At 37.3% G+C, this 26898-nt stretch overlaps 1 protein-coding gene and 1 long non-coding RNA gene across 2 annotated transcripts; both read left to right on the plus strand.

The window, feature by feature from the left end:
* The first annotated feature begins 10714 nt into the window (after positions 1–10714).
* LOC133990679 (LIM/homeobox protein Lhx8-like) lies at positions 10715–17104 on the plus strand. The gene is made up of 8 exons (XM_062429072.1): positions 10715–10789; positions 11096–11248; positions 11990–12111; positions 15096–15316; positions 15789–15892; positions 16221–16316; positions 16634–16811; positions 16998–17104. Exons 1-8 carry the CDS (start codon positions 10715–10717, stop codon positions 17072–17074), a joined length of 1026 nt encoding a protein of 341 aa, XP_062285056.1. The 3' UTR covers positions 17075–17104.
* A 5420-nt stretch (positions 17105–22524) lies between these two features.
* On the plus strand, positions 22525–26410 carry LOC133990372 (uncharacterized). Its single transcript, XR_009926961.1, has 6 exons — positions 22525–22534; positions 22742–22777; positions 23044–23118; positions 24085–24120; positions 25153–25227; positions 26025–26410. It is a non-coding gene; the product is annotated as an uncharacterized LOC133990372 (long non-coding RNA).
* Positions 26411–26898: the final 488 nt, after the last annotated feature.

Below are 26898 nucleotides of genomic sequence, written 5' to 3' on the forward strand. Positions count from 1 at the left end.
CTCTGAGTTGACTTACACAAAATTAGGATTAACATACCCATAAAACTAGATCCAAATGTAATGACCTTTCCTTGATCATTTTGATTGCCGGAAAAATCGTTTTTCTGGAGCTGCAATAATATAGCAGATATTATTGTGCCTCTGTTAAATGCAATCAGAATAAAGATTATAGCTTGCATTGTTGGCCCCATGAACCTGGATGCTGTTGTCATTGTAACCACTTTGAAATGCACAGTGCTATCACACATTGTGCATCATGTTGATGTTCAAAGCTCAGTGTATGCTGGTAATGGTGGTAGTACAGGTCATAAGGACAAGGAGAAGCTAGAGGCTAGAGTCACAGTGACACAAAAATACAAAGAGAAAGAAGAAAATCAGTAGAGACAGAAGGAGAAGATGGAGTGAAAGATACACTTTAGAAGTGAGATGGTGACATAAGACACAATGTTTTCACTGCTGTCAAGTAGATTCACATAATAGAAGATTTGCCTATGCTATTAAACTGACAAATGTAGCATTTTTCAAATCTTTACACACTCAAATGGCTCAGAAGTCCTCAAACACCACGACTGAAGTTGTATGTCGGTTTGTACTCCTGATATAAAGTGAACATTTAAGTTCATGTTTTACACAAATTCATATATATATATATATATATATATATATATATATATATATATATATATATATATATATATATAATAAACGTAGAAAAATGTTTTTATTTCAAACTTTGTTTTACATGCCTAAGGATGTATAAAAATCTTGACTGAGTTTATCATAATTCATGCATGAAAGGGTTAAATGAATGCTCATTCCCACATCCAACATTTACAGAGAAACATTGTCATTCATTGTAACTTGTGTTTCTAATTTTCATTCTCTTTTAGCAAAATGGAGAGCAAAATATTTGTCTCGTTAGCTGCTAAATGCTACACTATGTTCACTAGCTAGTCTACAGCTAACTGTGTGTGTTAGCTGTGTGGTGCTGAACTGGTAGTGTACAGCAGCGTTTTGTAGCTTTTTCTCTTCAAACAGCTCCTTGCTGTGACCGAAAACAACACTATGAGAGCGCTAAGAGTCAACCAAAACAGTAAAGTTACAGCTGGACAGCTAAACAATAAGCTGAAACTCATTATAAAACTCTAAAAGAAGAACTGCAGAGATTCTCCGTAGGCTAATTATTATGAACTATGACCAACACGTACACGCTGTCATTTGATACATTGTTATTATAAAAATAGCAATATTAGCCACTTTAAAGTACTTATAAGCACACACCTGTGGTATTGGAATAATTAAAATAAAACTTTCAACTCACTAAAAAAATTCTAATCTCAATCTTTATACTGCTAGTAGACAAATACCAAGAACAACATAGCTTTGCCTGTGTCACATTTTTGCAGTGAAACATATATCACCCTGTGGATGTTCCAACTGTAAGTGCTTTCAGCTTGTATGTCCATTACTTGTATTAGGATATTATGCAAACAATGAAATTTCAGTCTTTACAGCTTCACCGCACGAGTGACAGCTCTATCTATGATTCATGTTTGGAGCATTTGAGTGCCAACATCAAAGAGCCTTTTGTGTTGCAATAAAACCGCTGAAATCTAGATCGAGGCTTTGACTGACCACAGTGGTCTCAGTGGAGTGCTAGCATGCTAGCTACCGTAGCCTCTGAGGAGAAAACAGAGAACACAGTTTCCTTTGGAGCAGCGAGGGAGCTTTGAGATATCCACTCATAGTTTTGACTGCGTTTAACAGGGCATAGAAAAATATAGAATACAGAATGTGATCAAATCTCAGCTAAATTTAGATTTTGTGAATGGGAGATCACACACAGATACACACATGTAACTTTGCTTTGACCTTTGTCCCCTCACTGTCTTCTTCAACTTACTGCTGATTGGTTGATTGCTATTACCCACTTAACTATGTCCTGATGACTCTCCACAGCAGGGTCAAAGAGCAAGTACCTCCTTTTTTCTCTCTTCCTTCACTTTCTTTCCCCATCCATCAGCTCTGTGCCACGTAAGAGCATCGGAGAAACAACAACTGGAGAACAGACGCCTGCATGAGAGAGAGGAGAGTAAAAAGAGAAGAAAAACACAGAAGGACAATCATCATAAGCATCTTTCAGGCACGCGCTTTGTGACATAAAATGTGAGGTGCAATTTTTACATGTCAGTCTAATGGCAAAATGTGCATCTGCTAAAGTCTTGATGGCAATCTAACAACATTTTTGTATCACTTTGAATAGAGCACAAGTCTGAACTAGATCCATGTAAAGGCTGCAGCTGCACAAGTCTCAATACACAGAGAGAGAAAAGGATAAAATACGCATCTTGTTCACACTTACTAAATAATAATGCAATCATTTTATTGTTCATTTATCATCTCTTGTGCACAAAGAAATCAGAAGTCAGAAGGCAGTTTAATAAAGAAACACTTTCACTGAGCCAGTGTTGTTGAGAGATTTTTCATAATCAGATCACTCTATGGTGCAGGGTAACAGAAGTAAAATAAATAAAATAAAAATCTTTATAACAATCGGAGCAGCATTCCCTGTATACATTTTTCATTTTTATTCGTCAAGTTAATTTTATTTTTATAGCCCAATATCATGAATCATTCATTTGCCTCAGTGGTTTTCGTGCCAAATGGCTTTAACATGCAATCTGTATCTGGATATATGGACATGTTGACCATAGGTGTAAATGTAGTCTGTGCAGCATGACCAACCACTTTCTTAAAGGGAAACTTGTGGTTTTTAAAAAAAAACATGGACCCTATTTTTCCATCTTTTTGTGTCTAAGTGAGTAATATAGACAAAAATGTTCAAAACTGGTCCAGTATTAAGTGAGCGAGTGTGCGTCAGTTGGCAGCCCTGAAACAGGCCACAATATAATACGGCAGAGCAATTGCACCCTGTCAATGTACGTCCACTAAAATTGCATGTTTTTACCACTGAAAGGCTCAGATTGTGTCTGACAACATAATAGAAAGAATCATACAGAGAAATAAAACATTTTATCGTGTCTAACCAAGTCTCACTCAAGAAGTTTAGCTCTGAAATCTTTGCAAGAGTTGAGTTGTTAAAATCAGCTAAATAGTCATTCATGACAGAGCTGGGATAAGGAGAATAAATGAGATAAGGAGAATGCTTATTAATACCAGGCGTAAATACAAAGCTCAGCAGATCACATCTCATGATCCAGATACACAAACACAGATCACATATTGAAACCAGGCGGAAACTGTGGACACAATGATCTTTTATTAAGGCTTCTCCTAAAATCCATCACTGACACAGCATGTGAGAGACCAGACAACACTCTTCTTTCTTGATATTGCAACATTAGATTTATTTTACAGAGGACAAGTGAAGAGAATAAAAAATGTTGGGTGAGATTTATTTTAGAGGAGATTTGTTAAGTAAATTACATTATTTTACTGATATTTGTAGGGATATTGATGTAATTGAGTCAGAGACAGTTTCTTTCAGGAATTATTACAAACTGTTGATTCCTATCAGCCATTACAAACATGAGCTCAGTGCTCTGCCTGAACTATCTAACATTATACTTCACTGATGGTAAATATATACAGTATATTTTAATAGTTTAATATGTTCTTAGTCTGAACTATATAACCATGTGAGCATTGCCTGTAGTGCTGGTAAGTGGTTGGCTTACTTTTACTTCACTCACCTAATGTACGTATTTGTAACTCACTGACAAAAAGTCATCAATTTAACTGGTGAAATATATAAAAGGGCTATAGAGCATGAGGAAGACATATGGTAAGGATGAGGTGGAAATATGAGAAGAAATACTGTACAGACACATCTATCTCACAACCAGTTTCGTGAGGACATTTGGTGTTCACAAATGCAAGAATGCACACACACAATAACACACTCAGTAAGATCATTGTGGACCACAGGACAAGTGCCACGTCTGTATCAGTTAATGACAATCCTAACAAAAAACTAAATGAAATCTCTCCAGGTCCAGAAATGGTTACTTGAGGCCCAGGAAACATCAGTCTCCTTTGGTGATGTCATTTCCCTCTCTGTCAGAGCGTACTGCCACACATGTGTCGCCGGGCAGAATACGAGTCATCTGTCATTGGCCGCTGATGCTAACGAAACCCAGATGTGGCTCTCCTCTGGTTCCACCCGACCACGCCCCCCTTTATCCCGCGTTGTCAAGGCGATACAGTGCCCAGAATCCTGCTGTTTATTTTGGTTGTCGTGGTGATGGGGCGCTGTAGCTGAGATGAAAGAAGGGCTGGGGGATGATGGACAAGCAAACACACACAAATGTGTCTGCATGTCATGCTTTTTCTATGTGCGTGCCCAAACACACTGCTGGTTGCTAGCTGTCAGTGAGACAATGGAAATCAGAGAGGGGTTGATAGACAGGTTTGTAGTTCTCTCTGACCAATGAACAGTTCATTTATATCAAGGTTTTTCTGCATGTTTGTGCGAAATATTAACAATAAACTTAACCCTTACTAAAAGTTTGTTTTCTCATATTATTATCCTTTTTGTTTTTGTTGTTAAGATACAATTCCACGTATCAATATCTAACTCTCAGCAAAAAAGCAAATAAGTATATATCTCAAAATGTTGAACTATTCCTTTAAAAAAATAGTTTTAGTGTCTAAACCAAACCAAATTTTGCCCATAGAGGTTGTGAACAAGAGTTTTTTGCTTTTTTTTTTTTTTACAAGGTGTGACTCAGTTCCTTCAATAGAAAACTGGGAGTGACATATTTCCCTGCTTGTCTTGTATGACATGCCCTTTTAAAAAGTATCTTAATATAGTATTGTGCAAAATAATGCCATGAATAGTTTTTTATTTATCAGTAAATTTCATACAAAACTGAGTAATCAGAATAATTCAATATTTGGTGCTTTGCCTTTAAAACAGCAGCAGTTCTCCTTGGTACACCTGCCCAGATGTTTTCAAGATAACAGGTTGGTTGTTCCTGCATCTTGAAGGACTGTCTTTCTTTCCCTTACTTCTAAACTTCTTTGCACAGTCCTGTATATATAATATGTATATACTGTAAGCAAGCACATCTGTTATTTCCAGCTGTTTATTTGAATAAGGCTAGATTTTTTGATAAGGGTCCAGTGAAAGTGACTGTAATAGTAATCTCATTGGCACAGTAGAAGAGTATCTGCCCTTTTCACCGCAGACACTTGTCATTGAAGCACAGGTGTTATTGATAACATTAACAATGGCTCCGTTATATTCGAGTGTCCCAGTAGATCATCTATCATGACAGTGTGACAGTGAGTCAGCTGAACAACACCAGCACCCGGAAACTGAAGCAGCTAAATGGAATCCAGCCGTCATTCATTTGATTATTTAAACCTGTGTTTTTCCTAATGTGACATATAAAGTTGTCTTAAAAGTTGTTTTGTATTTCAAGATTGTAATTTTCAAAATAAAATTCTTAAATGTTAAACCAATGATCTCATTAGAGCAACAATTATACAAGTTATATGAGCATTATTTAAGAACCACAAGCCAGTTATACAGCTTTCTACAATCAAGATGAGATCATCCTCTATGATAGGCTTTGTGCTGACATCAAATGTACCTGTAACATTGAATATTTGTACACATACCAAGAACCAACAGTGAAAGTATCAAGACTGATCTACCGTAATTAATTCCCATAATGAGCAGGAGTGTAATCATGTATAGAAAACAAAGCCAATGTCTTAGAAAAAGCTGCATGGCCGACATTTTGATAACAGAGGGGGGCTTTTATTATGAAATCGGCTGCTTATGAACTAAAATAGTGTTGAAACAGTAATAATGAACATTAGAATACTATTGAGACAAACTGTTTGTATAATTTTGTCTTTGAGGTCATTTTTCCTCCGGCCATGAGTGTCAGCATCTGCTACTATACTGAGCCATGTGATATGCTCCAGTGCTGGAAAATACACTTCATCTACTGACCTCCCCTAATTGTATCCGTCTGTATAGTTTCCATTGTACAGAGTGAAAGGACCACCATCTCCCACTCATGTCCTTCCATCCATACCCGTCACATCTAAGCACTTTCTGTCAGGAGTCAGGTAACCAATGGAAACCTGGCAGCTGGCTAGGAAGGTGGTCTCTCCCTCCACACACACACACACGCACGCGCACACACACACACTGGTCAGACACTGAGCATACAGTCACATCTAATCTTTGACCAGCGACTCTTTCTGACATCAAGCTAACTAATCTCAGATGCTTACACACACACACACACACACACACACACACACACACACACACACACACACACACACACACACACACACACACACACACACACACACACACACACACACAGATGCGTGTATGGTGACACGCCCGTACCGTGACACTTCCCAGCAATGAGATAAGCCGTAGCATGTCATGGCCAAACCAAAAGCAACCGCTGCTTTAAAGCAAAAACAACTGTGTGTTTGTGGGATGCTGGGATGTTTTTGGCTCAGGAGGGAAACCAAGCCCACAAACAAACACCACCTCCGCTCACGAACACTGACGTCAGAGCGATACATGTGCCACTGTGCAGCTCGGGGGCAGAAAAGGACACGAACCTCTTATTTTTAGATACTACTTGACTAGATTTACACACCAAAAGTTGCACCGATGTCAAACTATTTAAAAAAGATTAGAAGATTTATTCTATCTCATCTTGTTCTGTTGTACATCTGATGCTTTTAGGCAGATTTTAAGTCAAAGACAATAATCCTCCTTGTGAGCACTTGTGAAGGTTTGACAGCTAAATGATCCATTCACTCTCCTAAAGAGGCAGGTGTCTGCAGTGTGTGAGTGTTGTCCAGAGCTCTCAGACCTTCTTAACTTCTTAACTGACATTTTTGAAAAAGTGGTAATTAAGTCCCTTACGTATGGGTCATTTTCTCAATCTTATATCAATTCTAGCAAGGAAGGGTTTTTTTTTACATTTCACTTTTACAGGTTTATAAAGCAGAAATTGTACTGTGACAGTTATCTGAAGGGGAAAAAAAACCTTGATCTAAACTAAAGGAAAATGTCATTTTTAAATGAAGTGTGCTGTGATGGTGAACATTCAGAGAGCTAATTGTTGGCTGCCCTCACTCCTCTCCTTTGTTTGAGTGAATCAGCAGATGCTGTCTGCAAGAGTGTTTTTCCTAAATCCTCAAATCCCAGTGGGGGTGATAGGATTAGGGATCAATGGAGTGGAGAGGTCTGCCACAGGTGAGAGACAACAGAAAGGATTTTCTTAGCGGTCTGCATTAAAACAGTTGGCTACTTTATAATTAGAACCTATATTTAATTTGTTTTGTGTTTTCATATCTAAAATACTGATAATCTGACAAAATCATAAAAATGATGCTGTTGATACCATTAAATAGACAGTATATGCAAAATATTTTGCTTTTGAACACTAGCCAAGGAGAGGAGAGAAAAATTCTCTGGCTCAACAGAAAGTGACATGCTTTATATTTCCAGCTGTGAAATTTGGGCTCACAGTTGTTTAGCTAATAGAAGTGACTGTGAATCATATATGCACCAGGGAGCTGAAACTGACACTATTAAAATAGCAAATTCTGGACTTTTAAAACTTTTAAACTTTAGGAATAAACCCAATGTTTTCAGGATATTGAGTATCCTGAATTTTCTTTAAGGTCACAACAGACTGATGGATGTGTGGTTACTGCTTTAATGCAATGTGTTTTTCATGTGATGTGATTGCAATAGAAAAGAAAAGGTTGGTGAGATATTTAATGTCCTCTAAGGGAAAATCTGTCCAGTTTCAAAGATTTAACATCCCCAAAAACTATTATACAGCTATATTTCATTTATAATATTAGTCACATCAGTCATTCATCAGATATAACTCCAATACTTCAATGTTCAATCAGTAAATGTATGATTTTGTGATACAGCTCTTATATAGTTTACGCTTGGTTATTGAACGTTTAACACTTCCTATCCTAGCGCGCCATTCAGTTTCACCCTAAAGACCCTGCTTTGAAGGCTGGAGGACTGAGCTATTGGGTTGCATATACACAGATAAGACTCAAAGGGATTCTTGACCCAGTCCCTTGCCTTCCCATTCACAAAGTGCCCTCTGAGATTGTTTTCATTCATGCCTTTTCAACCCCAGTCTTTAGTTTACCATCATCTTCACTTAAAGTTTGACAAGGTAATCATGGAAGACCCACCAGAAACAAGAGCATTCACTCTTTCCTAAAGAGGGGAGGGGGGCGGACCACTTGTCTCTACCCGTCTGTGTGTGTCTGAAAGCAAAAAGGGAACTCAGTAGATACGCATTTGATTTATTGAGTTACTTATGTTGCGTGTCAAAAATAGAATTACACTCAGCCTGAGGCCATTTAATCCATGAAACTGTGTTGTTTTAATTGAATCTGACCGTGTTTGTGGAATTAAAGTCCAGGTTTTTGCTGTGTTGGGGAGTTGCCCTGTGAGTGCTGCTGGTCAGACGGTGTGGATGTCTGGATAAATAGAATTCAGTCCCTGAAGTCGACCTGTGCTGTGTTCATAATGTCCCAAATGGCAAAAAAGGAAAAGATGAGAAATACTGATAGTGTCAACTTGGGCTAAGTGAATATAAATGTCTCTCTCACAGGAAAAGATCTTAGAAAGCAGCCTGAAGTGCTCAAGTCAAAGTGGGCTGTCGAGAATAATAATAATAATAAGAGCTAATATAACATTTCTGCTCAGTAAGCATTTTCTTTTTTTCCTCTTAAATATTAAATCCTAAAGTTCACTTTGCTCATTGTGAGAACTTGAGAAAGGGACACCCGCACACTGCTCTTGCTCAGCATCACAATTTATTAATCATAAATTAAATAAAATAAATCAATACATTGAACTCATTATGAGAAAAAAACCCCCCCAATAAACAAAAACAAAACAGAGGTAATTCTCTTCCTAAAAATAACAAGTTTGGATGCAGCGGGGCGGGTCCAGGCTGTGGGAGGGGGAGGCGGGCCGAGCTTTTTTAAAATGACTGGAAAAAAGCTGAGGCTCGTACCAGCTGCGAGGGACACAAGTCTTCATAAGAGAAAGAAACAACGTTGTAGTGACACGCTGGAATACAGTGGACTAATAACAAGGTGCAACAGGCTGCTGCTGCTGCTGCTGCTGCTGCTGTGGAGTAACAACATCTGGCTGAACGGGGATGCACCGCTGGAGCCGGCAGATGCGCCGTGAAAATGTTTAACTCTGTCTCCAACAGCGCGGTGAGTTGGAATAAATATCCAGAATAAATACTTGAAATAGATTTTTTACTAAAGGCTCTAAGTTTCATGTCTTGGCTGAAAAAAAATAAAAAATAGAAAATGCTTTTGTCTACCTTCTTTAATTAGGTGGGGCCCTTAACTTTTTTAATTCCCATTTCACTGATTATTTATATATTATTTCATGAAATATTATATTATTAATATAATAATTATACCATATTATATATTATATTAACTACAACCGTATAATCATTTAGAACACATTTGAGCCTATTTCACCCAAACATAGGCTACTATTATTAAATGTATTCATTCTGATCATATCTTGATAATAATGAAGGTTTGATACGATAGGCTATAAAACTTACGTATATTATTTTCTACTAATAAAGATGGATGGAAATCAGAAGTGTGTTGCATGCTTTGTTGTCACCACATATTGTAGTTATAACAGAAGATAATTAGCGTTCAAGCTACAAACTAAAATAGTGAAACTATAGGCTTAAACCTTAAAAGTGAGCCTGTATGTTTTATATAATAAGCTACCTGACATTTATATACTTGCGGGCCATATTATTGACATGAGAGATGAATTCTCGCCAGTTTTTATATAATTTGGTTTTAGCATTACGCTATATTACATTTTGTCTTATAGAGAGGTCAATTAAATACAAGGTGCAACAGTTCACTGTGGCCTTAATGCGTTGCACTAATATTCGTTATCCACCCAATATCCAACAAAAGTAACCCATCTCAGTACATTTTTCATATATATATATATAAAAAGAATTCTGCCCAAAATGTAGTTAATTCCGTCAGCATTTCAGCCAATGGTGCTTTTCTTTTTTTCTGTATTTTATTTCTATTATAATAGGCCTACTTTCTGTCTTCACAAAATCATCTTTAGGTTTTTAAAATATGCTGTATTGCTGTAGTTTAGAAGGGCAGCCAAAACCTGTCAAATTCATGTCACCAGAATTGTGAATAATAAAAGCTAATATAGAAAGAATATACAGCGGGTAATCAGACTAATGAGCTGCAGGTTAAACACACCTGCGTCTGCCTGATGGCTCGTTATCATACGCACGTGCGCAGCTGAGCGTAATTACACCCAATCACGTTCAGCTGTGAGCGCGTGCTGAAGGCCGCTGTAACGCTGTCATCAAGAAGGATTAACTAGTTCAACACGATGAGAAAGTGAACTGTTTGTAGCAGAAAAGTAGCTTAAAGTGGTGAAACACCTCCTGCAGTCCACGGCAAACATGACCGTACATTACATAAAATAAAAGCCGACAGAATGTCTGGTCAAATACTTAGTTTTTAGAGAGGTGACCTTTATTATTAAGGTCATGTGGAAATGTGAAGGAGTTCAAAGGGACGTTATTCTACTGGTTGTCACTCCGGCCAGTGCGTCACTCCTCGGCTTGTCGCTGAGACGATGTCGGAGATAGAAAGGGAATCGACGGAGGTTGTTTTCACTCAGCTACAACAAGGAAATATTTTTGTCGACACAGTAGGTGTTTTCAATATCAAATAAACGCCTTTTTGTCTGAGGCCTCACTGTTTAAAAGTGTGGACTAACAGGCAGAAAATTACAGAAGGAAGGAAAGGTCGCATGAATGTGCGCATTAACATTTTAATTTACATTATCCTAGCCAAACAAGCTAGTTTGAAAGTTTTAGACTTCGTTGAGATGCTAACAACCTCACAACGACGCTCTAAATGTTGTAAATTGAGGTATTTTATGAAATGTGAATTTTACAAAGTCAGGAAAGGTTTTTTATAAGCTGGTGTTACATTATTAGTCTGGTTCTGACAGGGTTCCTCTGGGGCTGAAGATGCTTTCGAGGAGGACTCGTACTCTCCTTCGTCTCTCTCCTCTTCCTCCTCCGTCCCCGCTGGAACCTCTCTGCAGGGGAAACCACAGTGCACTTCCTGCGGCCAGGAGATAGCGGACCGATACCTGCTCAAGGTAGTCACATAAACCTACATAATCATGGCTGACAAAAGGTTAATGGGCGACACGTCAATTATAGGCATATTATTAATGCAGCTGTTATACTATTCAGCTTTTACTGTTTCTAATGGGTGTGGCTAATTCAGTTGTCAAATGTCCTGATTAAATATATTAAAACACCTATTTTGCACTACAATCATTCCACCACATTTCCCCCGTTTTGAACATATGCAATTTTAAATTTAAACATTTTACACATGAATGAATAAATTCAGATCCCTTTTTGCATCATGTTTCATTTTTTTTAGATTTGTGTTTTAAATAGGTAATCTTTTAAATTTTCCTTTGCAATTTTTGACATCAGACTCTACAATGATAACATCATTAGATAGTGACGGGGCACTGCAATAAGTCTGATTAGTCTTTCCTCCTCTTAATATCATTTTCTTGTATATTGTTATTTTATAACTTTTAGGTTTTTTGTAAATATATATGTTATTTATTTATTTATTTGTGTATGTGTTTGAGCTATTGGATAAATGAATTTCCCCTATGGGGATGAATAAAGTGTCTATCTACCTACCTTCACTAAAAAGTAGACTGAAAACTTAATGATAATTAGCCATATAATCTCAAAATCTGCAGCCAATTCATTTTAGCAGTCCCTTTTAATTCAGTCAGTAATAAGTATAACTGTCAGTATTCTATTCATAATGTTGCGTAAAATTAAACCTTTCTTTTTTTTCCCCTTTGCAGGTGAATAACTTTTGCTGGCATGTGCGCTGCCTCTCATGCAGTGTGTGTAATACATCACTGGGGCGCCACGTGAGCTGCTTCATCAAAGATAAACAAGTTTTCTGCAAACTGGACTACTTCAGGTATGCCATCTCTAACATTATGTTATATTAAAAAAAGATGATAAGATAAGAACAAATGTAATGTTTTTACATGTTCCATGAGTGGTCTAGGTTCACTTTTATCTGTAAAGTTTCATCAGTTTTACATACCTCTTCACTGTGCAATAGAGAATAATGATAACTTGTCACATGGGGTACTTTGAAAAACACTAGGGGTAAAAAGGTAGGTGGCAGAATTCTGCTTTTGACATCAAAAATCAATGTCTGACCTTGGAGAGCAGGAAAATGATATTCTGTAGGTTTACATGTTCTCTGCCATAAGGAGCATGAGCAATTAACATTAGTGGAATGAGTTGAAGTATTTCTTGGAGTAAAATACTGATATGACCTTTTTAGTGAATGGAGCTGGCTCAGGGGAATACAGTGTCACTAATTTTGTTTATATGTCTGTTCTGGAAAAAGAGGAAAATGTAATATTAAACCTTGATAGATATTTAGAATTGTATTTATTTCAAGTGCACATCACCCAGAGAGTATGTGTACACTTTACAAGTCAATAAAAACAACAGAATAAAGAAGCACATACTATTACACATAAAAGTACACACATGTACACACACACTCGCACACAAATACACAGATAATAATGATAATATGATGACAAGGTTGAGGTTAGTCATTTTAAAAACAGATCATATAATTGTAACAAGGTTTTTGTAACAATGATTTGAGTTCCCAGCTGGTGAAATGAGGTGAGATAATAGTGAACATTAAGTATTTTTTAAAAATCTGACAAAGCCCTAATTAAGTTAACATTTTCCAATATTTCACCAGCGTTGTTTATCTCTACACAAACCTGTCTTCTTTCTTTCATTTAAGACAAATGAACAACCAGTTAATTTCATTCATCCATTGTACCCAATCACATTGCTTTTCAATTTTGAAAAAAAAGGTTAGTTTATAACTTTGATTATCAAGCCTTTGAACAGAATATGAAAGTAGTGTAGATTAAACTCTGATGTGACATTTACCAGCATGTAGTGTTAATAATTTATGATGGATTGACCACACAGGTTCATTATCAAAATGTCAAATAAACAGTCAAACAAGCATGTACAATGCAACAGGTTTACAGCCTGTCTCATGGAAAAGTGGCTGTGTTTGTGTTGGACAGCATCTTTCCCAGTCTTTCTTGTGTGTGTGTGTGTGTGTGTGTGTGTGTAAAACCCTTACCACACAGCTATTGCAATAGTTAGAGCTAGAGGCATTATGAGTAGACAATAAACAGGCTAATCTGCAATCTCGGTCTTTTATTATAAAGAACATGACTGTTTTAAAAAGGTGGATACATTTGAGTCGAATGGATTGTGTTCATACATTTTAAATAATTTAGATCCACACATTGGACACCTCTGCAAACACACACACCACACGCACATGTTGTACAGTAGTTAATGTGTAACCTCCTCGTCTTTTTAGTACAACATTAGGAACATGCCATATAGCGTCTCACCATGCACATTAGTTGTGTACTGTATATGACAGAAAGCTTTTTGAATCCTACACTTGGGATTTGGGGCCTTTTAGACAAACTCTTTGTATGTTTCAGAATGTTGGTATTGATGGTAGAAGTAGCAGCCTGCTCAAAATACCACACTGAACACTGTCTGTTAAAAGTAAAAGTGGTGTTTTCCCTACAAAGGACTGCAGGACCTCACAGTGGTGGCAGAGTTTCAGTCATTGTCATAGTTTACATCAGAGTACATTGTTATATAGACAACATGGCTGAGCATTTTGACTATCTCTTGTTTTCAAACAGTGACACAAAGACACAATGACAGACTGATTCATTCATTCATATAAATATTTACTTTTGAGGGATTCAGGCTTTCATGGGCAATCCAGTGTGTGGTGTTGTTTGTATGACTTGTTCTGAGCAATGCACTTATTGTTTTGCAGATGTTGAGGATGGTTTGAGAAATATACCAAAGAGACTGAGAGAAACTGAATGTACAATAACAAGTAGTGTTTCCCTCTGAAATAGAAAGAGCTCGTAGAAGTATACAGTTGCATAAAATGGAAATATTAAAGTACCTCATAACTGTAAGCATAATACCTGAGTATACATGGTTACATTTCAACATACCCTATTCAGGAGGTTAATTTCTATAACTGCAGTCATTTATCAGCTGACTAGTTCATTACTGAACCAGTGCCACTCATTTACTCAAGTGAAGTAAGCTACGTGTGCTTTAGGTTACTCAAATATTATCATTTAATGCTACTATATATTTATATGCCACTACATTTGCTCATTAAATTATATAAAATATAATGAAATGAACTGTAATATGACGCATCATGATAGATTAAACTACCCAGCAGTATATGAGGTATTTAAAATGAACATTTAAATGTAGCTTACAAGGTAATGTCTGTTACTACAATAATAATAAAAAACAAGCAACATAACACAAATAAATGCAGGACTTTGGCTTGTACTGAAGGATCTCAGTACATCATTCATCACTATGAGCAGCAGGTCCTCTCTTCCTCTGTCCTAAAAGCACTTATCTTTTCTTATAGGCAACTAGTTGACTTTCCCTCTTCCTTGAATGCATTTTTCTATGTTTATCATCATTCTGTTTGTCTGTTTTCATGAGGGTTTGGGGGGGAGAGGGTCTGTGCTCCCATCATCTAACAAATAAGTCGATGTGACAACTGTGGTCCTGCTAGTTCTATCAGGGGGAGCAACAGAAAACACAATACATTTGTGAGTTTGACAATGATTGCACTACTTTTTCTCTTTTGAAATGTGTTCTTTGATGACTGTATCACTGTTTGACGTGTTGATGCATACAATAACTAATGATCAAAGGTGGACATGTTCAGTGTAAAAAGTGGACAACCACTTACTCACAATGTAAGTACTGGGAGACTGAAAAAAGATGTGTGTGATACTAAATTTAATATTCCTCCTCACTTTTTTTTGCTGTCTTGTTCAGGAGGTATGGGACCCGCTGTGCTCGTTGTGGCCGTAACATCCATTCCAGTGACTGGGTGCGTCGGGCGCGAGGCAACACCTTCCACCTGGCCTGTTTCTCCTGCACCTCTTGTAAACGCCAGCTGTCCACTGGGGAGGAGTGTGGACTACTAGAGAACAGAGTCTTCTGCCGGCCGCACTATGACATTATGATGGAGAACCTCAAACATGCTAAGGAAAATGGTGAGTAGGATGAATAACATAAATCATAGGTTAGGTGGATATTTGACCTAATTTGTAAAACCTACTTCAGTGTCTATAACAGTCTCATATCAAAAAGAGTATATTGCAATAATTTTAAAACAGTTTTTGTCACCAAAACACTGTTTTTAAGCTCTAACAAAAGCGCTGAATGCATTTGCAGAGCAGATTTATCTAAAAATTTGAAAGCTACATTATATAGTGTGAAAGTTATGGCAAGGATGTGCAATGTGTGTACAGTGTGTGCATCCTAGTTCACAAACACACATGTAAGAATGACCAAAACATAAAAGCAGTAAATCCATTGCGCTACTTGTCGTCGTCAACAGGATACCTTTTTAACTATGAGCCCAACAGGGATTTTAACAAATAAAGAAAAATACAGTTGTAGCAGAACATGTCAGATGATGCATGCCGATAATCTTTGTAACATGTCCTGTGTCTTGTCTTCAAGAGCAACCAAAGACAGAGGAAGATGAGGCGGAAAAAGATGGCTCCAGCACTATGCCCAGACCTGCTAAAAGAGCCAGGACCAGCTTTACTGTTGACCAGTTACAGGTAGCGTCAACTACTGTGCATGTGCTTGTGATTACTACTGCTGTGTTTACTGGACCACTGTTTCCCGCTGACATTTGTCAGTATGATTGCTGATTTCCACACAGGTGTTTGTCAAATGTCAATGTTGACTGAGATTTGTATGGTCAGAAGCAAAAATCCAGAGGAGTGTTATTGTTCCTCTGTGTCCTCAGGAAGTGTAAATATGTTGGCCAGAACAAATAAAAAAGCCACAGATATTTGGTCAGCTTGTTTGATGATTTTCTGCCCTCTAGTGGCAGTTATCCATCAACCATGTAAAACATGTTTCTCCTGTCAACTCCATCTCTAGGTGATGCAGACTCAGTTTGCTAAGGATAACAACCCTGATGCCCAGACTCTGCAGAAACTAGCAGAGAGGACCGGACTCAGCCGCAGGGTTATTCAGGTAGGCCAAAACTGCAACTTTTGCTGTCAGGAAATGTTAACACATTGTAAAAAAGACACAGACTTCATTGGGTCAGGATGTATTCTCACAGTGGAAGACTGATAGATTTGTGCAAAAATTTCACTTGGAGTCGTGAAGCTCACCCACTTATATTCTATGTGTCTATACACTAAAAATGTGCATGCACATATGTAACTGATCCAGATGGGTCTGTTTAAATCTAGAACAGCTGACCTCCCCACTACTGTACAGATGACACAATGCATGGAAATTCATCTTATGGCTACATTATTACTAATCCACTCTGTCAACTTCAGGTTTGGTTTCAGAACTGCCGAGCCCGTCAAAAGAAACACATCAGCCCCCATCCTGCGTCAACAATGATGACATCACTTGCTCCTGGTCAGATGACACCACCTTTGATGGAGGATCTGCAATACACAACCTACATTTCTCCAGATGCACCCCTTCTCACTACATTGACTTATATGGATGGTAAGAAACACACATTCATCACTATGGTAACCAAGATTTTAGCAAGACACTATTTCACACACAAACAGATCAGTGCTAACAATATGAATAAACTATATCCTATATCCATGGATACCATTTAAAGCTTTATTTAACTGTCTTTGTGGTTCATTTATACAGTATGTATCATTTGTTTTTCTTTTCCAGTCCAAACTCCAGACCCACTTTTGCTTCAGCCCCTCATGTCTCATCCACTGTCGCAACAGCCAGCCAGCCACGCCTGACTGACAGCTCGCCTCTGAAGAGATGAAGCTGATGACTGGTCGAGGAGAAGAAAAGCAATCTTTACTGTTTAATACAAAGCAATCCTGTGAGAGTTGGATGAGTTTAATTCATAAACCGTCCATCAAATAAGAGCACTGAATTGGTTTAATTCACTGTGCCTAATGTGTGAATACACACATCAAAGAATCAACCTGTTCACTGAATTGATATGATTTAATCACCAATGAGAAGCTGAAAATGTCAAGTAAAGTATTTGTAAGATGAAGCTTTTGTTAATATGTATGTGTTATGAATTTCTTTGTTTAATTTATTTGGAGAATATGATGAGATGAGGCACTTTGTTGGAAAATTATGTAAACAGCTTTGGTTTTCACTAGGATGTTTGTTTAGGATGTATTTGAGAAATGTCAGTTTTTGAATTTAAAAGAGAAAATGAGATGATTTGTGTTTGTGTATAAGACTACTAGATTTCTTTTTTTTTTTTTTTAAAGATTGGGTAGATTTTAGATTGGGTTATTCTGCAAATTGAAATGACTGGGAATGGTACATGAAGAAAAAGAAAGAGAAATTCTCCTGTTCCTTTCTATTATAGTATCGCAGACAGCAAGTATGGACTGTCCTGTATTCACCCCTTGCAATGTCCAAGCCTCATTCTCAACACATCTGTGTGTCAGACAAACAGCAATACATTATATGATTTGTGAGTGTTGAATGCCACTAGAAGCCATGTATGAGCTACACGCTGGGAATTGACTTTTCACATTACACGTTGACGGAAGGGAATTAAAGTTCATGGCTGCAGCACAAAGCCTGTGTGTCTTATTAAAACTCACTTTGCATTTCCTGGGATCATCTTTGCAAAGATGATGTCAGTGCTGGAATGTAATACAGTATGCTTACCTCAGTAAATATACTTTGTTACTTAGTTACTTTGCAGATAAGGCTTTACATAGAAATCATCTGATCAGTTAATAAATTATGATCTTTAAGTTTTTGTTTCTGTCCTTGCATTCTTTTGTCTAATCTTTCTCACTCAGTTCCCCACATTATATCTTCTTTCACTTTCTGGTCTGTTTACTCTGAGTTTGTGATCCTCTGTCCCTCACTGTTTAAAATGTGTTTCTTGCTGATAGACAGACTCTCCCTTGCATTAATTTGATCCATAACATAATGTCCATCCATAATAACAGTTAATGGGGGAAATAAACATTAAAAGAAAAATCTTTTTGAATGAGGAAAGGTGTTTGTTGATCAGATAGGTCAGGGAAACGTGGGTGCACTTTATGAGATGTAGAATGCACTCTATAAGTCTTTTTTTTTAACAAAGTTAAAAGTTTAGCTCCAATCAAAAAAAAATACACTGAATGAAAAACATGTTAAATCTAAAAGAATCAAGAAATTAAAGCTACCTTTTACAAGATTTTCATTAAAATCACAAATTAGGATAATGCACATTTTTAATCATCTTGTAAAATAAAGAAATATTCTTTTCAATCTAGAAAGAGATGAACTGGAGTTAAGATTCTTAACTGCAATCACATGGTTGAAGAGCTCCTGATGGTTGTCCCCATTGAACAGAGGTTCACCCACCAGGAATTCATAGAGGATGATCCCCAAGGCCCACCAGTCCACAGGCTTACCATAGCCCACCTGTAGTATGGCTTCTGGGGCAAATACACAGGAGTACCCGCCATCTGAAGGTAGGAAACAGAAAATGATAAGAAACAATGATCCAGCTCTGAGCTCAAATATGCACAGAAGAGAAAAATCAAAGACTTACCTCTTCGTCAGTGAACTCCTGGATGATTCTCCTGATTGTTGTTTTTTGGAGATCTTCGGCCATGTTGACACAAGACAAGGGTTTTGTTTCAAATGAATGAATTTCATATATAGGAGCTCTGACATGGCCAAGCTACATTTGTAAATAAAAATCTGACAACTCATATGGACAATGGTTAACCACACTTCCTGTTTTATGTTGTAGTAACTTACCTTCATGCATTTCATCTCATTTGACTTCCTGTCATTGCCCCTTCCCCTCCAGACTTGCTCATCATCTTTCCCTTCCTGTTTGCCAGATGGTCCAAGTTCTCTTTTTGTTGTGTTCCTCATATGACTTTATCCTATTTGTGTAGACACTGATTTTTGCCTGATCCATTACATACTGATTATTATATGCTGATTTTTGCCTCATCTGCTCTACTGTCTGCTAATTGTGTTACAGACTTCAAGCAGCTGAGTAAACTTTGGCATTTGTTGACTTCCATTTAGTGTTTGTGTGTGATCCTTGCACTTGAGTGAAAAAATACAAAATGTACATATACATATCACACTGGCAGACTGGCAGTGCCACTCTTGTCTTGTACATGACCACATCCCATCTCAGGATATGAGCAAACTGGCCTTCTTTCATTTGCTTTTTCCAGAGGTGGGAAGTAATGAAATATTTGTACTTTGTTACTGTACTAAGTATATTTTCCAGGTATCTGTACTTTACTTGAGTATTTATTTTTCTGACGACTTTTTATTTTTACTCCCTACATTTAAACACAAATATCTGTACTTTCTATTCCTTACACTGTCAAAACAGGCTTGTTACTTTCAACCTCGGTGACATTATAAAAAGAAGACATGACGTGCAAATAAGCGATAGAAAACTGATCTTTTTTTTTTGTTTTGGAATTATGACCAACACATGCAGTTTACAGAGGTGGATTATAACAGCACTGAGACACATTCTCAACATTGTATGGTCTCTGATACTTCCTGCTGATTAGACTAGTCCAACCACAGATCTGTTCAGAAAATTGGCAGCGCCCCAAATATCAGTGATTTTGTTTATTTCTGGTGCTAATTAACAGTAGAAAAATAAAATGGCCCATGGCCTTTATTGATTCTTTAACTTCACTGATTCATAACAATTTTATATTAAAACTGAATCATCATTGACCATGGTTCCCACCCTCACATTTCTGATGATGTTTGCCTAAAACAAGTTTCAGTTACTCCTCCTGCAATCCTTTAGTATGTGTGGTTATGCTGATGTACGCAATAATAGATTCCAAAAGTACAGTATTGCTTACTCAGAATCGGAGGAACACTCGTGACACTTCCAGTTCCTCTTGGAAAAGCTCTGTACTTCTCTTCTTTAATTGTGCTGAACTCAACAGTCAAGACAAGAGGCTTTCAGACATGTACCACCAACATCGATGGGATTTCTCTATAAGGTAAATAATTGTCTTTATATTCATAAGAAACCTACTCAAGCATAGGTAACCAATTGGATTGGTTGGGCTTGAGAATTACCAAGAGTGAGGCCTTCAGAAGTTAGAAAATGAAATACCATTTCCTGATTCAAACTCACTTCTGATTAATGTTTTCTTCTTTTTCTAACAGAGATGGGACCACAGACAATGGACAACAAAATTGGATACTGCTGTTCTTCCAAGTAGTTAGGAACTCAATGTCCTGGTTTGCTTGTCTGGATTACTTTGTATCTTCATTCGGCTCTTCTGACCCTCTTCTGTCCAGCTCTCCCTTAGTCCAGCCACTACTGCAGTGAAACAGGAAAGCTTGATTACCCAACTCACAATTAGGATTTAATAAAAAAGGAGTTACTATGGAAATAAGTAACTGGAAGATTCAACGACGAAAGGCATATCAGACTTCCTTTTTACACTTTTTAACACTCTGGAACAAGAAAACAGGATCAACTGTGCAAGAGATACACCTCAAGACCCCAGGTAGGTCGAGTCTTTACTAATGTGCAGGTAGTAATTTTAGTCAGAGCAGTCACGAGTACTCTAAAGGAGCAATATGACATCGAGCCACCAGATCTCATCTAGACAAAAACTCCACGTGATTATATGTGTGATTTCATCACGTATGTAGAACGTCATGACGTATATAGAACGTCAGTTATATGCGGCAAGTCAGAAAGTTGATCAGAAAAAAACGCCAAAATGGTAAGTTGTCTTTCTTACAAATACAATAATTTTGTTTCCATGTTCATTCAACGGACCGCGCTATCGGCTAGCCTGTTAGCGTTACATTGTTGCTGTGTGATGAGCAATCTACTGTTTTGTAATAACTCTTAAATATAGCATCAGGCTTTTCTAGTCGGGCTACAGTTAATGGCGGTTTTAGTTAAGATGGCGAGATGCTTTTGTGTCGTGCTAAATGTGTCGTGCTTAACTTTTAAAATGTAGGGGGGGGAAACGGGTTACATCCATCAAGCAACTTTTAAATGCATGAAACTATGATATATAGTGATAGTTAAAGGAGTTGCCTCATCCTATGAGTAAAAAAATCTCCCTTTTAGCCCTGATGTTTTAATATATACAGCACGCTCAAGTCTTACACATTACTGTGAGACACACGCGTTTCAACCAGTTCACACGCTCACAGCTACACCTGACATTTATCACGCTGAGAAGTGATGAAGCCCAACACAGAGAAATTAATATATAATATATAGAAATGAATGGGCAAGGCCAAGGCAGATTTCTCTGCCCACCAGCCAATCAGAAAATAAGATTTCTTGTTGCCGGGTAAATTTGGAAAATACGTTTTTTTCCCCCCCTCTGCAAGCACGTTCTCATACACTGTTCCATCTACCCAAACATTCTGCTTATAACGTATAACCTCTGTCATCAAGGCATCAAAATCTGCCACAAATACACACACACACACACACACACACACACACACACACATACACACACACACACACACACACACACACACACACACACACACACACACACACACACAAAGCTCCAGCCCTACCACATGTAATCTCACGCCAAACTTTTCATGAAACTTGAGAGCCCTGATATATATCATAGCATATCAAAGTTAACTGCAATATTATATAAAGTCAAAGATCTCCTAAATCAACCATCACTATACACCTTGTACTGTTCTTTCATACATTACATACTGTGTGGAAGTGTGGTTAACACCCCCCCCTCCAACCACTCTCCTTTTTCCTGTCCACCTCTATGCCATATACTGTCTAAAAAGCTTGAAATTAATCTTTTCTTTTTTTAAAAACATGATCTCACAGGAATATCTATATTCAAAAAACTATTAGTGAGGACAATGCACAACTTTGTATCACAACAAAGGGACTTATAGACTTTAACCATGAAATACACATTACAATAAATAGACTGTATTCTCATATTCTCTTATTATGAACTTTTAATTCTTAGGCACAGGTCTACAGCAACCCTTCTGAACAACAGGTGGATGTGGGGAACAGCCAGCAAACTGATCCCACCACTCCTGTGAGTAAATAAACATCTGAATGATCAGTGACTCACTCATGTTTTCCAGATATATATACTGTATACTAATATTCTCTGTTTATCATCATTTAGGTACAGTGTGAGACAGACCCTTCTCCTGTGAATAGAGTTGTGGTGTATGGAGATCTAACTTATACCACATCTACTGTAAGTAAATACACACCTGAATGATCAGTTACTTGTTGATTTCTCCTGATATGTATTCTATAATTGTCCAGCACAGTTTTATTGTAGATAGTAAATCATGTCAGAGATTGTTTATGTGTCCAGCAGAGTTTTAGAGGTTAAATGCTGATGTCAAACAATATGTTATTCTAATATAACATATATCATTATCCTGTTTCACACATTAAGGTTCGACCAACACCACCAGAGGAGTTATCTCACCCGGTAAGGAAAATGAATTTCCCCTTTTGGCCCTCATGTTGTATTCCATATCATAACATATCTGTTGTATAGTGTCTCTCTCACTCTCTCTCTCTCTCTCTCTCTCTCTCTCTCTCTCTCTCACACACACACACACACACACACACACACACACACACACACACACACACACACACACACACACACACACACACACACACACACACACACACACACACACACACAATAAAGATCCTGCATACTAATATTCTCTGTTTATCATTATTTAGGTACAGTGTGAGACAGACCCTTCTCCTGTGAATAGAGTTGTGGTGTATGGAGATGTAACTTATACCACATCTACTGTAAGTAAATACACACCTGAATGATCAGTTACTTGTTGATACTCGATGAAGTAAAAAAAAAAAAAAGAAGATAATCCACATATTGTATAAGTTATTCCAATATGTCATTATTATGTTTTGGTCATTCAATGTTCCTTTGAAAAACAGGTAAAAAACAAAACATGAGTAGTTATTAGATACGGAAGCGTATTGCATTCACTTGAAAACAACAAAAAGCTCTGTTTTTCTGAGTAATTCTTTCTGAATTAACAGAATACTTTAAAATCCTGTCAGAAGCTCTCACCTGCAAGTAACATTAACCTTCAATTGCTGCTCCTAATCTACGGTAACATATTTCTGCCACACCAGAAAAAGACAAAAAGCATCAGAGCTGAACATCTAATCATGTTATAATGTTAATGCACAACTTTGTATCACAACAAAGGGACTTATAGACTTTAACCATGAAATATATATTGCAATAAATAGACTGTATTCTCATATTCTCTTATTATGAACTTTTAATTCTTAGGCGCAGGTCTACAGCAACCCTTCTGAACAACAGGTGGATGTGGGGAACAGCCAGCAAACTGATCCCACCACTCCTGTGAGTAAATCAACATCTGAATGATCAGTGACTCACTCATGTTTTCCAGATATATATACTGTATACTAATATTCTCTGTTTATCATTATTTACTGTAGGTACAGTGTGAGACTGACCCTTCTCCTGTGAATAGAGTTGTGGTGTATGGAGATCTAACTTATACCACATCTACTGTAAGTAAATACACACCTGAATGATCAGTTACTTGTTGATTTCTCCTGATATGTATTCTAGAATTGTCCAGCACAGTTTTATTGTAGATGGTAAATCATGTCAGAGATTGTTTATGTGTCCAGCAGAGTTTTAGATGTTAAATGCTGATGTCAAACAACATGTTATTCTAATATAACATATATCATTATCCTGTTTCACACATTAAGGTTCGACCAACACCACCAGAGGAGTTATCTCACCCGGTAAGGAAAATTAATTTCCCCTTTTGGCCCTCATGTTGTATTCCATATCATAACATATCTGTGGTATAGTGTCTCTCTCACTCTCTCTCTCTCTCTCTCTCTCTCTCTCTCTCTCTCTCTCTCTCTCTCTCTCTCTCTCTCTCTCTCTCTCACACACACACACACACACACACACACACACACACACACACACACACACACACACACACACACACACACACACACACAGACACAGAATAAAGATCCTGTATACTAATATTCTCTGTTTATCATCATTTAGGTACAGTGTGAGACAGACCTTTCTCCTGTGAATAGAGTTGTGGTGTATGGAGATGTAACTTATACCACATCTACTGTAAGTAAATACACACCTAAATGATCAGTTACTTGTTGATACTCGATGAAGTAAAAAAAAAAAAGAAGATAATCCACATATTGTATAAGTTATTCCAATATGTCATTATTATGTTTTGGTCATTCAATGTTCCTTTGAAAAACAGGTAAAAAACAAAACATGAGTAGTTATTAGATACGGAAGCGTATTGCATTCACTTGAAAACAACAAAAAGCTCTGTTTTTCTGAGTAATTCTTTCTGAATTAACAGAATACTTTAAAATCCTGTCAGAAGCTCTCACCTGCAAGTAACATTAACCTTCAATTGCTGCTCCTAATCTACGGTAACATATTTCTGCCACACCAGAAAAAGACAAAAAGCATCAGAGCTGAACATCTAATCATGTTATAATGTTAATGCACAACTTTGTATCACAACAAAGGGACTTATAGACTTTAACCATGAAATATATATTACAATAAATAGACTGTATTCTCATATTCTCTTATTATGAACTTTTAATTCTTAGGCGCAGGTCTACAGCAACCCTTCTGAACAACAGGTGGATGTGGGGAACATCCAGCAAACTGATCCCACCACTCCTGTGAGTAAATAAACATCTGAATGATCAGTGACTCACTCATGTTTTCCAGATATATATACTGTATACTAATATTCTCTGTTTATCATCATTTAGGTACAGTGTGAGACAGACCCTTCTCCTGTGAATAGAGTTGTGGTGTATGGAGATGTAACTTATACCACATCTACTGTAAGTAAATACACACCTGAATGATCAGTTACTTGTTGATTTCTCCTGATATGTATTCTATAATTGTCCAGCACAGTTTTATTGTAGATAGTAAATCATGTCAGAGATTGTTCATGTGTTCAGCAGAGTTTTAGATCAGGGCCCCTTTTGACCTTCATGTTGTATTCCATATCATAACATGTCTGTTGTATAGTCACACTGAACTGTTTCATTTTCTCTCTCTCTCTCTCTCTCTCTCTCTCTCTCTCTCTCTCTCTCTCTCTCTCTCTCTCTCTCTCTCTCTCTCTCTCTCTCACTCTATAAATCCCCAGACCAGTTTTATTTTGGATAGTAAATTATATCAGAGATGGTATATGTTGGGATCATTTTTGAGCTGTGCTTTCTCACTGACTGTTGGATAGAAGTCTATTATTCTCTGGTCTTTTAGCTCTCATTTGATCCACAGACTGTCTATGTTATGGTCATTCAATTTTCCTTTCAGAAACAGAAACAGAAAAATTAGTGGTTATAATATTTTTTAAAATGAAGCTTAGTGAAAGTTCAGACAGGAAGACCACCTTTTTGAATGCTCATGTCATAGTTTTATTTCTCATTCTTTAGTCATTCTGATCCTTCTCACAGCTCATACTGATCTCTGTCAAAGCTCATATTTTCCTTGCTGTTATTTCTGGAGCATTATTTGACACATCAGCTGTTAAATCACCTGGTCAAATCTAACCAATAGCAAGGTGACACACCTTCATTGTCAGCCTATCATATTGCAGCTGTCTTTATAAATGTTCTCCTTCTCTGCTCAGGTGCTTTCTTGATGCTGTTTGTGCACGGCCCTCCACCTCCTCATCACCACCCAGTCTTCAGATTCCTCAATGCAACACTTCAACCTCATCAGCCCGATCAGTTTCAGCCTCATGATGACTTTGGTGGTGGTAGCTGTTGATCAATCAATCTTGGGCCAAATCACAACAGTGTCTGGACTCCATGGGGGGGGATCTATCATGCTGCTGCTCAGGATTTACGTCCTTCGATTCAAAAATTCTCCCTGCAGAGTCCAAGCGCCAAAGACTTAATATCACCTCCATAATAAAAATAATTTTATTTAATTCTCTGGTCTCTCCTGATTGAAATACAAAAATTTAAATTGAAACACAAGGCGCTTTTCTTTTTCATGGTCAAAAAGGGATGAGTGAAATTTTCAGTGTTGTACTTCTGTTCTTTGGCCTCCTTGACTTACATAAAGAACCTATCAGTTTACTCTTGAGCTTTATTCTGAACCAGTGTTTCCCACTAATGATATAGACTGTGGCGGCCCGCCATAGTCTAATTTTTGCCGCCAGTCTCACAGTGAACTGAACACATCTGTACACTCTCCAAAACATTACGTTGTTTTACGGCTGAGCGGTGTATTGAGTTTTTAAGACCATTCCAACCAGTAGTTAAATTACTAAAAGACAAAAAAAAAATCTTGTGCATTGTGCATCTTTGTGCATTCACTGATGCATTCACTGTAAGGTTACATCTTTTATTTATTTCATCTCCGGCAATTTACTCTCAATCCATAATATACAATCCACCAGATAAGTGAAGCTTACTAAAAATATGAAATACTTTCACATTTAACTGTGATTTTACACCTATTGATAACCCGTGATATAACTAAACAAAACTTAAAGC

The sequence above is a fragment of the Scomber scombrus genome, chromosome 11 (assembly GCF_963691925.1).
Source record: "Scomber scombrus chromosome 11, fScoSco1.1, whole genome shotgun sequence".
NCBI lineage: Eukaryota > Metazoa > Chordata > Actinopteri > Scombriformes > Scombridae > Scomber > Scomber scombrus.

Coding starts and splice junctions, on each gene's coding strand:
- LOC133990679 (XM_062429072.1), top strand. CDS start 10,715: ATGTCGGAGATAGAAAGGGAATCGACGGAGGTTGTTTTCACTCAGCTA. Junction 16,317..16,633: donor TCAGCCGCAGGGTTATTCAG/GTAGGCCAAAAC, acceptor TGTCAACTTCAG/GTTTGGTTTCAGAACTGCCG. Junction 16,812..16,997: donor TACATTGACTTATATGGATG/GTAAGAAACACA, acceptor TTTCTTTTCCAG/TCCAAACTCCAGACCCACTT.